Source organism: Struthio camelus, chromosome 3 (genome assembly GCF_040807025.1).
Source record: "Struthio camelus isolate bStrCam1 chromosome 3, bStrCam1.hap1, whole genome shotgun sequence".
NCBI lineage: Eukaryota > Metazoa > Chordata > Aves > Struthioniformes > Struthionidae > Struthio > Struthio camelus.
In genome coordinates, this window is record NC_090944.1 from 84,282,287 (window position 1) to 84,295,349 (window position 13,063).

General features: G+C 37.8%; 1 protein-coding gene across 8 annotated transcripts in view; it reads right to left on the minus strand.

The window, feature by feature from the left end:
* Positions 1–2,051: 2,051 nt before the first annotated feature.
* UTRN (utrophin) overlaps positions 2,052–13,063 on the minus strand; it is a 402,533-nt gene continuing 391,521 nt past the window's right edge. For 7 of the 8 annotated variants that reach the window (XM_068938835.1, XM_068938836.1, XM_068938837.1 and 4 more), the window contains 4 exons: positions 12,113–12,221; positions 10,588–10,680; positions 5,894–5,916; positions 2,052–4,291 (listed from right to left, as the gene is read on the minus strand). In XM_068938835.1, coding sequence (XP_068794936.1) covers positions 4,283–4,291; positions 5,894–5,916; positions 10,588–10,680; positions 12,113–12,221 — 234 coding nt within the window. In that variant the 3' untranslated portion in view covers positions 2,052–4,282. The remainder of the gene's footprint in view (positions 4,292–5,893; positions 5,917–10,587; positions 10,681–12,112; positions 12,222–13,063) is intronic. The other variant, XM_068938839.1, reaches the window with a different exon arrangement.

Here is a 13,063-nt window from a genome sequence, read left to right on the forward strand (position 1 = left end):
TTTTCTTTTTTCCTTGCACTGTCCAGTGATGTGATGCAAATGATGATACACCAGAGATTTTTTTTTTCTGCCTAAAGCTTGCTGCTATAAGCATTAATTTTAGGTTCCTGAAGTAGAACCAGGAGATCTTGGTATGGGCTCTGCATCTGAATACAGTCGAGTAGCACCTTTGAAATAAAGTTCAGACCATATTACCATGTTGAGAAGGAAACTGCCTCATTATACCTATAAGAAGTACTTGCTGCTAAGGAAATATTCCAGTTTGATTTGACTCCCAGGGGTTTATTTAGATACTACCTTCCCCACCCCCCATTCCCCTTCCAAATTCATACTTATCAAGGCAGGTACTTCCTCATCAAATAAATAAATAACTTTTTTATTCTTAAAACCACACAGTAGAAGTAGCAACTCTTTATGTGGACAAATGGTGCTTGCCCAGCGTTTATAGTGTTGGATTGCATACAATCTGCTAGTTTAGGAGGTTCAAATCCATAATCTTAACTTTGAGGAAATTCCCTGTGAGGCCACTAGAAGGCACTATGATAACTGACCAAAAGGGCACAAGATGATAGCATGGCTCGAACACAAGAGAGCTGCATATGAACCTGTTCAAGTTGCAATGGTGAGTGCTCTAACCATGTTGTCTAGATGAGCAGGGCATTCTTAGCATTGGGTTGTCCATGGCACTGACTGCGCAAGGTGCCCAGGGAGCTGCCAAATGTGTCTAATCACCAGCCACCACCCCCTTTGAGAAAGGCTGCCACAGGAATGCCCCACAGCAAACTGGCCTGAAAGGGATGCTGCTCTGGTGTCTCTGAGGAGAGCAAGGACCTTTATGGCATGTCCTGAAGACCTTTATGGCATGATATTTAGCTGCCAGGGTACCTTCCTGCCACATGAAAGCTTTACAAAGCTCTGCCACTTCCTGCATTAGTGCTCAAGGTACTGGAGGTGCCAGCTGTAGATCTGGGCACTTAGCTATGTATGAATTCTTTTCAAAACCAGGCCCTGGTACTGATTCACACTCCTTTCCTGCTGCTTTCAACTCTACAAATACACACAAGTGAAGTATAAATTCTTCTCTTTTAAGAGTCTGTAATTTAATATATTCTTTAACATACATAGTAGAATTTTGTTCTTTGAGACATTTAAATTCTGCATTTAGAACAGTAATATTTGAGTCAATATAATTGCTATTTCTATAATCAAGTAAGTAAGTAAGTAAGTTCCTTGCTAACTGCTGAATCATTTAAACACCATGTAAGCAAGCTGAGCTGCCCTACAACTTACTTTTACTTAGTCCTTAAATGGCCTTTCACAAGCTGAGGAAAATAACGTCAGTACTTTTTTTTGACACATGCATTTTTGTATTTTTTTAGTGTTTGTTTTAAAAAAAAGAGGAATTTATTTTACTAGATAGATACTAAATATAAAAATAATGCCACCCTCGGTTATAAGGAAACAATATAAAATTGCAGGGGTTGTGGATTTTTTTTCTTTAAGCACAGTAGTTCTAACAAACAAACAGGCTCATTAACACAAGCCTAATGCAATACTTCAGTCAGAATGTGATACTATCCCACAGGACTAAAAAGTATGCACTTCCTAACCACATAACTAATGCCGTGTTTCAACTGAGGATGCTGACTGAATGTCACTGAAACCTGAAGACTAATTTACAGGTCTAATAGTTGACAGTGCTTCAGGTATTATTGCTGTTTTATCTATCCATACATTGCCTTTTTTAAAACAAAAGCAGCCTGCTGCTCAAATTTAAAAGCTGCTGTGCAGCTGAGAAGGATTCCAAACTGCATCACCAGGGATGGAAGACTGCAAGAAATATGTACAGACTTATGGGAGAAAATACTGCTTAATCTCATTATAAAACACACACCACAGTCCACAATGCTAACAAGCACAGAAGTTAAAGTAAGCGTGGACTACCACAACGCTCCTGTTTGTTTGTTAACATCAATTTCCTTCAGTATGAAATCTACAGCATGTAGCAGATAAGTGCTGTTCTTGAAGACTGAAAAACTCAAAGAACTCCATACTTTTTCTCATGTTACTGCAATATATTCCTTTTATTTATTATTGTCTCAGAGGAAGAATGTTACAATGTAGTGTTTGAAGTAGCATTTACTTGGCAGCAGAGGACAAAGGATGCATACAAACACGGGCAGAAAAACAACTTTATACATAACTTCATCTTCAGAACAAAAATAAAAGCCACTATATTGATGAGACCTTTATTTATGTAGGGGTTTATTTTTAAGGATTCTCTTTGCTTAGAGAATTATGTAGCTTGAGCAGAGAACAGAGTATAAAGCTATTTCCAATACTACTCATGAAGATAGGTCTGAGGTAGAAAGGTGGTCATGGCTTTCCTCTTCTGTAAAATGTCTTCTTTTTTTTTTCCTCAAAATAACAAAACTGCCTTTTTAATAAGTGAAGGCTTTATAGTAGCCAGCCTTTTCTCTCCCCACTTTGACAATCTTGCTCCACCCCCCCACCCACAAATAACGCTTAGCTTTTATAGAGAGCTTTTCAGACACTAATTAAGCCCTACAACACCTTGGGGCCGGGGGGGGGGGGGTGGGGAGGTTAGTATTATCACGCCCATTTTACAGATGGGAAAACTGAGGCATAGCGGTTAAACAGCGTGCCCAAGCGTTCAGAAGGAACTGGCACTGGAGCCAGCGCTGGAACTTGGTCAATGATGTGTCCAAACCATTCCTAGGGCAGCAGCAGTCCAGTGGTGAGAACTGTGGATGCAGGACTACCTAGCTGACACCCCTTTGCTAAAATATTAGAAATTCCTGGCCTTCTGTAGGTTTGCATATGTCCTCTAGCACCTTTCTGTAGTAGCACAGAACTTAGAACTCTTCCAATACCATTTTGAGACTTTTCTTCTTCAGTAATAATTAAGAAGAACCCAGTTTAGTTTCTCTCCACTATATATGAAATATATTGCATGCAGTTTTACCAACTAAAGGTATGTCCTGAAATTAAAGCAAGTGTCCATGCAACATTGTAAATTCAGTGAAGGCATTAAAATCTCTTATGATAATTTTAAAACTATGATCATTTTAAAACATCTGATCATTTTCAAACGATCAGATGATCAGTGACATAACTTTCCATAATTATCCCTATTCAAAGCACGTAAGTAAATGAATTCATCAAAGATAAAGATGAGCTGTAAGATTACAAGACCAAATGATAATATCCAAGTGCTCTGCAGTGTTTTGAAGAAAATGTTCCATCACTAATAGTATTGGAAAGGGCTTCCTAATTGTCTCTTCATTTCCAAGAGGCAGACAAAAAGACTAGGGTGTGTTTGGATCAGAAGGGAATCTCATGGAAATGAGCTTTACTCCAGACTGTAAACTCCAAAACTTGAAACAAGTTTGGCACAGCAGGGAACAGCAAAGCTTTGTCTTTCAGTAAAGTTAGGGAAGATTACACTAACTTAGACCTTACTAAAAACAACTTAAACTATCATCTAAGTCCTCTTTTTAGCTATCTCTTGATTCAAAGTAAAGTAAGGCTTAAAAAATAATCCTCCAAATGGAGTGCGCTGGGTGGAAATAACTAAAAGAAAGCTAAAAATACCATTTTGGTGCAGGATGATTATTATGACCTGAACTGAAGGTTTACCTTTTTTAACGGAGATAAAATACTGTAGCTTGCACCCAATGGCAATTTTTGTTAAACAGTAACAATACTGCAAGTTATGGGAATTTCATTTGCCAATCCTGAAAACAATTCAAGGATCTTCAGAAACCTGTGTGGTAGGATGGTTAACATATAAATAATCAGTATAGAATATTAAACGTGTCAGAACGTAACTGAGGGTAATTTACAATGTAAAAGCAAAGAGCTGAAAGGAATGTATAAATGTAACATTTTGCTCTAAACTCCTTATGCAGTTCTCTTTACGATTATCAAAAGAATGTATATAAAGCCCCTGCCCCTTTTCCCGCGGCTGTATATTTATACAAATCAGTGACAAATACTCCACTGCTCATTAATTTACAGTTGCATAGAAAGGGAAGAAGAAGAAGAAAAAGAAGAAAAAAAATCCAATACTATAAAAACAACATCCTCATCTTTGGGTATTCAGTGTTTCACTGTTTCAAGTAGAACACGCAGTCAAAGCTGAACAGCATGTTCCAAGGTCCCATGCAGCATTTTGATGAAGTGGAACTTGCGATTGGCGTTTTGTAGAAAAGGGCTGTACTGCACATCAGGAAGCATGGTTGCCATCCAAATGAACACTTCACATTGCCTGTAATGATGAGAGATAACCGTGTCGGTACAACATTAACATTAACGTCCTCTTCACAGAGCACTACATGCTCAGAACTCGGTTTGTTTAAGGACTCTGACATAATTTTACAAATAGCCTATATTTTAAAACATTAGATGCACTAGCTCAAGATTCAGCAAATCACTGAGACATGTAATTTTACAGAACCTTAATTTTACTGTACTGCAATATTTAAAATTCCTATTCAGTAAGACCCAAAGGATGTGATGGCTACAGAGTTGTAACTGCAGGTTGTAGGCTTTCCACAACGTATACCTGTAGCAACAAAGGCTTGGAAGCCAGATAGCAAAGTACTTTGCCTAAGCGGTAAAAATGGAGAGTGTACATAACTTGGATTTGAAGACTCAGGCCTTTAAAATGTGATGCTTATTTCCAGGCTCCTGTTCTCTGCAAAAAGACAAATATCCCTTCTTTAGTGGTTCTGGAATGGTAGATTTGGAGTGTGAGGTCATCTGTGAACCATCTTGTATCTAAAGAATCATGCTTTTTCAGGAAGATGGATCTTATTCACTGATCACATTGAAAGATATCTCTATGCCTGCATAGAGGAAAGACTGGGGGGAAAAAAAAAACCCTTCTGATTCAACTTCTCAAGGGACTGAATCCCAAAGTTTGAGTGCAGGGCATAATTCATCTCATACCCTTTAGAAAGTCCTGTCTAGGAGGGCAATCCTACAATCCCAGATACTACAATCCAAGTAAGAGTTTACAGTAATAGTTCTCCATTTTCAGATACTCATTTCAGACAGGTCTGACCTTGCAGACTGTGGATTACTGCACATAGTGAAGCAATTTGGGGGATTAAATAAATGGACTCTACTACTTCTTTCTTCTGAAGCCTTGGACAGCAGTTTGTGCTTACCATTAAATTTAACAATGAAACTTTCACAGAACTCTGCAGCAACATAAGACCATATAGTTCCTTATTTGTCATAATGCAAACACATTTGCTCTAATATGAGCCTAAATCTATAGCATGTGTTTCTCCTATTTCTGCTACTTATAACAGAAATTTAACAGACCATTCACAGTAGGTTAGGTTTCCAAGAATTCCACAGTATCTAAATATCAGATTGATTTCCATGTTTTTGCACACTCTGAGACTAGGGAAACTTCTACTTTAGATTTGTACAGTGGTTGCCTATCGGCAGAAGGCAGCTTAATCTAATGCCTTAGGGTACTGTGCTACTCTTGATCCATAGATCCTCCCGGAACTTGAGCAGTGGGGACCAGGCCACAAGGACATATGGATGTCTTTGCAAGAACCAGCTCAGATCTTGCATAGCTGATGCTGGGTTGAAACTAACAGGATGGATTAGAGTTGCTTCCATATGGCCAGCATCCCAGAAGTGCACACCACAGTACCTTTCATAATGCCTGCTGTAGCAGGAGTTTTCTATCAGTTGGGATATTCTAGAATTCTGTTATATTGGTCCAGCTTCCAAACAGCTGGAAAGGGAAAAACAGAGGCAAAAACTGGCCGCTCTGCTTTAATGGAACTTTTCCACTTGCTTTACTTTGCCTCTAAAGACTATACAAAGATGTAAACATGTCTCATACCTGTGATCTGCCAGGGAAACTTGCTGCAAATAGAAAGAAAAAAAAAAAAGTTAAAAAACTTGCATGATTCTGTATCCTGGCAGTTTAAAAACAAAGCGTCAGAGTAATCTGTGCCACAAAAGAATAGGAAGACTCTGAATCTCAAAAAAATCAACATTTAACTGGGAGGGTGTTATAATGCATCTGTACATGACTTCCTTCACAATTTTTTTTTTTTTTTACAACAAATTTATAGCATTTAGAATACATATATGAATTGTTCCTTTTTCACCACTTATAATGAAGTCCTGATAGTTCTGTATGATTACAATACTGTCTGTTCAATAATTTGAATCATGCTATAGCTTGATATGTTATTAAATAATATTAATAGATTATATTATTGAGCAATAACCTCCACAAAATTTAAACTCTTTTCATACACAAAGGAAGTAGGTCCCTGATCTAGTTCACAATTTAAGACAAGAAATGCACAGAGGAGCATAGGGTCATACTGTAAGAACAAAAGAACATGAGATAATGGAAAAGTTAACTTAAAATTTAACATAAAATAGTTGCCATCTCTGCCATTTATTTTATTGCATCAAGTTTGCAAGTTGCTTCCTTATTTATTTTAGTGTGATCCATCAGTAAACATAGGGGAAAATGAGGTCATTTCATGACACTTCTTCCCTCTAATTTCTTTTAATACACTTTACAGAAATGTCCAGCACAGCTAGTAGCAACTCTCTTCTTCTGACCTACTCTTCAGAAAACAAAAGTTAGAGTACAAGGAATATCTGCACAGAATATGCATAACAATTTTTCTATGTTATTTTGAGCATCTTTTAGAAGTAGTCCACCAATTCTCAGGGCTCATCAGACCACAGGGCACAACCACTCAACACTGTATATTCCCAGGGCTGGTACAGTTAGATTCTTTTGCCTTCTTAATTCAGCCTGTGAGAACTCAAAATTACATTTCTAAACTTTTGGGAAAGGTTCTTAACCATTAGGCTGGAAACCTTCTCGAAGCTGTCATTCTTCAAGATTTAGAATTCACGGCATCAGAGACACGTCCACAGCCCACACCTGAGCTGGAGACCCCATAATGACAGCGCTCTCCATTCCTCCCAATACCTCTTGCAGTGAAATCTCCAACTCCTGGTCCTTGTTTTTTCTACGAAATTTCTGTGAAGTCATAGGGAACTGACAGTGCTGAACAGCATGTAGAAGTGCCTCAGGAGCATAGAAGAGAGGCAGGTAATATTTCTAATAGATATTTATGACTACATTGAAAAGATTGGCCTGGAATTACATCAGTCATAAAAAGCCTTCTATTGTGAGCTTCAAATTTGTGTGACGGACGTTGATTCATAGAGCACAGAAATGTTTGGCCTCTGGAGGTCATCCAGCCCAACCTCTCACTGAAAACAGGACTACTGTCAACAGTTTTGACTAGCCAAGTCTTGAAAGTCTCTAAGGATGAAGACTCCACAACCTTTCTGTTCTGCCGCACTATACTCCCTTTAATTCAGGAGACAAAAGAAATAAACATGCTGGCAGTACACAAGAAAGTATTCTTCCTCCTCTCAAACAATTGGATTTTTTTATCTGGTTTTGGAAGTTTTGTCTACCAGCAGAAAGAACTCTCACTTTTTTCAAAGTTGTTAACTTTTTCCCCTTATAGCTAGGCATAACAAGTATTCCTTACTATTGAAAAAGGTCAAAAGTATCTTAGTTGTGAAGGACAGTGGAACCTTATCATGGTCCCAAGAACCAGTTAATGTCATTAAAAGATGCAAAGCTTTCCCAATAGATTTTTTGGGGGGCTGCAAGACTGTGCTACAGAAGGCCTTCCCTGAGGGACTGTGCTTCCACTAGGTTTTATTTTTTGGAAGCTGCAGCTATCATGTTTTTGTTGCAAGGCTCCTCATGTCCTTAACTCAAGGCAGGGAAATTACATATTAAATACTGGTTGTACTCTAACATTAGAACTCCCATAAGAATGACAGACAGCACTCTGTCCTTAGCTCACCCTGTAACAATGCTTCATCTTACATGTCACACATGCTGAAACATCCGAACAGAGCAAGGGGAATAATAGAGAGAGTTATATTAATACTAAAAATTTCCATCTGTCTAAATCTCACAAAGCTCCAAGATGCGTGCTCTGTTCTGGAACTCACTTGGCCACAAAGGCAAGAATTCTGCATGTTGCTGCGCACCTGCCTAGTCCTGTGGAGCAACCTCATAAGCAAGGAGAGAAAAAGAAGCATTATACCCCTAATCAAAGAATCAGGGGAAAGAAGAAGGAAACAATTCAGAGCAGTGCTGGCCTAACTCAATGAATAATTGCTTCAAAAGGAATATTTGGAATAAGTAGAAATACTGATTTCAAGATGAATTACAACTTGAAAGGCTATTAAAACAAATAGCATAAAAAAGAAGAGTGGTACCGTTATACTGTCAGAGTGGGACAATCTAAGAATGGGACTGTATAATTTAAGTATGGCTCAGACCCTAATAACTGTTCTTAATGAAAGCTGCAGCCAAGGTAGGACAGAACAGTAGTAACGAGGATGTAAAAGAATAGCTTTTTTTTTTTTTTAAATGGACATGATATGTAAAACAAGAAGGCTGTTCTAATAAAACTTAACTTTAGGTATAGAAGGAAGGATAAGAATATCATTATTCTTTAAGCTTAGAAATATAGTGATGCACTTAAATACAAACTGCCTAAGCAGTTTGTGGAGTCTGCATCACTGGCAGTTTGTGGAGTTTGCATCACTGGCAGTCTTACAGAACAAGTGATACAGAACAAGGCAATTGTCCATCAAGAATGACAGATGTGATGTGCCCACGGGACAGGCTGATGGGTTAGATGGTCTGTCACAGCCTTCTCAAGCAAAACTCAAAGGGATTAATGTAATCCTGTTGAAAAGGCCAGACTGATAGTTCCCATTCCAGTCTTCTGAAATGTTAGTATATGAATCTGAGGTGGATTTAAAAAAAAAAAAAAACTGTTAACAAATCTCTTAAGGGAGAGATATTGTCATATAACCAAACAAGGGCAAACATAACCAATACCTACGAAGTGGTGCATGCTAGTTTGGTTTGAATTCTGCAGCGGGATATCAGCGGCAAAGGTAAGAGTCGCATGAAATTTGAAACTGTGACATCTTTTAAGTAGTGTAGTACCCCTTTTACGTGCTCAGATATGCTTGCCATGCGGCCATGGTTTTCAACTTCAGTCCCTCCTGCCTTGTTTGTGGTATTGTGTCATGAATATTAAATTTTTCCATGTTTCTTGCCTGGGGAGAGCAGGCATCATTAAGTTGGCTCTGACACAGGAATGCAAGGGAGTTAAAGATTATCCTGTTTTCTGCAAATTGATATGGGCCAAATATCCAATAGCTGCTCTACTGCTTACACATGCAAGATAGGAATTCACAAAACCATAAGTGATACTTTGTTTGCATTTTCCACTGATTAAAATAGCCAGATATACATACGTACACCAATGACCTAAATCTTGATTTGTGCTGAGCAGCTCCATTAGCTACTGACTTGAAGGAGAGATGACCCAAATCCTGAATTTGCAAAGCAATGGGCTCTGAGCTACTGAACTTGCTCAAAACCCCAAGGGGCAGCTAAAACAAAATTTCTTTTGCTGGATACTAATTCGTTTTCTCAAAATGTGAAAAGTTCACCTTCTCTAATGCAGTCCTTCACAGCCAACCAATGTATGAGCAAAAGATAAAAGGAGTATTTTAATAGGGTTCAGTGAATTTAGGAAATAGAATATAACACAGTTCTATCTGAACTTTCTTAAAGGACTGGGCATAAAACTTCTCCATCTCACTTGCGCTTTTTAAAAATGGCCATTGTTATTGCATTTCATTTAAAAAAACTGTTGAAAGTTTAAGAAATTACATATAAAAGTTTCAGTACTGTTTTGCTAAGGCAAAAGAGCTGAAGCTGAAAATATGTATGTCTGTATACATTTAAAAGAATACAGATTAAATAATGAAGTCTCCACTTCACCCCTCTGCCAAAGACAACAATCCCTACGATTTACTGATGGAACCAAAAAGATAGTTATTCATTTTTGTAACTGCAGGGACACTCTGGAAGGAACAGAATCAGTGGAAATGTGTGTCAGCTGATACAAAGCAAGTATATGGAGCTAATTGGTTTTCTTTTTGATCTCTCTTTAGTAGACACTGCATAAGATACTAACTTTCAGTGCATTTAAGCAGGGAAAGGTGTTACGTGCTGTGTTAACAGCACATTTCTTCTGGTCAATTAGTTCAACAACTAGTTCAATAATTAGTTCTGGGAGCTAGGCTCAGGCTATGGCCCCTCCTGCTGCCTGAGGCTTTTCCCCCAGTTTTAGTAGAGAAGTAGCATTCAAAATTTCTGAATCTACATTCACTTAATTCTGCATAGAGTGAAAATTTTTTTATGGAACTACAGCCTTTTCTTAATCAGTTCCATTTAATACACAAGAATATTTGTTTATTTCTCTTCACAAATACAGCATATTGATCACCTTTAGAGAACAGAATTATGTTGCTTGTATATCTTAGCAAGAAATCTTATCAGAGTTAAGATTCTTTCCTAGTCAATACACTGTGAATGACTTTCTTCTTCAGAAGTCAGCCTTATATTCAATGCTACTCTCACAGATAGATAGATTCTGTTACACTTACAGCAGCAAGCTGGAAATGTGCTGTTAATTTGCTCCATAACGTCTGTTAGATCTGTGCTGGTATCATGAGGTGGGACTAGCAAGTCATCTGCAGCTACGACAACAAAAAGAGCAATGAATTTAATAACAAGAAGAGAAAATTTAAAAAAGGATAACAACATCCTGAAAGGCACTCTCATCCAACCTTCCAGTTAAATGCTCCTTTATATTTCAACGGGAACCAGTACCTGAAGCCTTTGCAACTTAACGCGCAGGAACAACCATTGATAATTGCCAGCCTTGGGAGAGGAGGCAGAAGTTAAATTACTGATATGCAGCTGAATTCATTTCTCTGTTATTAAAGCTTAACCACTGCACCCAAGATTTAACTGATGGAATTTCCCACAAATATGTAAGAACCTACAGTTAAAATAAAAAAATGCTTTGCAAGATGAGGGAATTATACTTAGTAGCTGCTCACTTAATATTCTGTCTATTTTCAAATAATTTGCCATGTAGCTTCCAAAGGAAATACATCATTCATTTTCTGAAAAAGAGGAAAAAATATCTTTTAGATAGTCTTTATTCAATATGCAACAGCAATTTCAATAGTGTTAAAATTCTCCTTGCCACAATTTTTTTCAATGTTGCTTAAAATTAGCCAAGTGAATGGTTATGGAATACAACTGACTCCACTCTTGGCAGTGTTACTAGTCAGTGCATTAAAATAGAGTCAGAGAAATTCCATGTTTTTTTCAGATAAATTAAAAACACTTGCCAATGCTGAATGAAATTTTTTCAGTGTGAAAGACAGTATTGTTTCTGTTTTCCACAAAAATAAGATCATTTTTACCTATAACACAAAAGCTTGGAAATAAAGACAGAGAGGAAACTGCACTTAGATAATATTTGTAAAAAAAATCCCCTCATTTCTGCTTATTATACTTATTACTGCTAATTCCTATTTGAATTAATGAGTTCTGCTAACAGAAAATTTAAAATATCTTTCAAGAGAGAAAAGCCTTTATGCACATAGGCTGTACATAAGTTTCTAAATAGTTCCTAAAGATGTGAAGTCTTTGAGGGGTAGGGTTATCAAAATACCAGGACAAGCAGAGGATATACAACAATGTCTCAAGCAGCTATCAGAAAACTTCTATTACATATTTTTGGACATTTTTTCTTCTATGTGACAGACTACTTGGGTGCATACACGCATTGTAGGACAAACAGCTGTTGGCTATTTCATTCTAATAAAATCCAGTTCTCTCTTCCATAATGACAGATTAGTCCAAGTAAATTTGGTTGTTGAAAAAGGATGGGAGGCAGGACTGCATAGATAGAAATCCATAATTCAGAGTTGCATGGATTCTTGTGTTAAAATAACTGTTTGCAAGAGTGGGTAACTAACAGCTCCGGCAAGTCTTATTCCCAGTAGTATCAGTTCCATTTTTTTTATTTGTAAATCTCTTCAGAAAGACACAAATAAAATTATTTAGTAATCACTTGCGGACCAACCCAGCACAATATCTGACTAAAACACTCACCTGTCTGATGAAACTGTGAGCTCGTCTCTTGATCGAGAGGGTAGCTGAGCGCAGAATGCTGGGGCGAAGCACAGGGAGAGGCGCCATTAACTCTGGAGTCCGACTCAGGCTATGTTAAAGAAAAGGTCTGTTATAATAATATGCAAATTTAGATAAATTAGATCAACAGAATTGAAGTGCGGGCTTGTATGTCGTCACCCTGCTCCTTTCCTCCTCTTCATGCTGTTTCTCGTTTTCTCTCCAAACCATTGAACATTGGCTTAGGTCAATACAACTAGTAGGAAGAAAACCCAACAACTTGTTATAAGACTCCAGTTAGCTTCTCATTAAAACCAATGTTCAGGTGTCAGTGTGCACCACAAAAGCACAATCTGTTGTTACACGCAATCCAAATGGTAGCTACCCTCCTTTCTGCCAGGGGCCCTCAGTCAAGCTACATGTTAGGACTACACCATGATATTGTGACTGAGTTGGGGTATTCAACTAAGCTTCCCTAAGAAGCTTAACAAAGGCAGCGGATCATGCCCTAAAGCAACTGTTCAATCTTGAGGAGTTTTGCAAAATTCCTTCACAATCAAGCCAAGTGAACACGTTAGATTCCAGGAGAACTCTGTTAAATCTAAGAAGCGGGAGCTATCCATCACTCTCGTGGGAACAGCTTCCTAATAGCATGCAGAACTTGAAGAAAACCTATGCAGTATGTAATTTACAGAAAACTATGAGGAAGAGCCCATATACTTGGAAAACTGCGTTGTAGGCAAGCCTCGCTTAACTCCTAAATTCATCAAAGAATCCAACAGAAAATGTTGTATTATATGTACTTGTAAACATGTATGTGCTTGAGAATATACATGTACACACACACACACACACATGTTGATACACAACAAAAGGCTTCTTCACTACAACATCTCAAAAATATTGGAAGGGATTTTGCTCAGGCATTTTCTC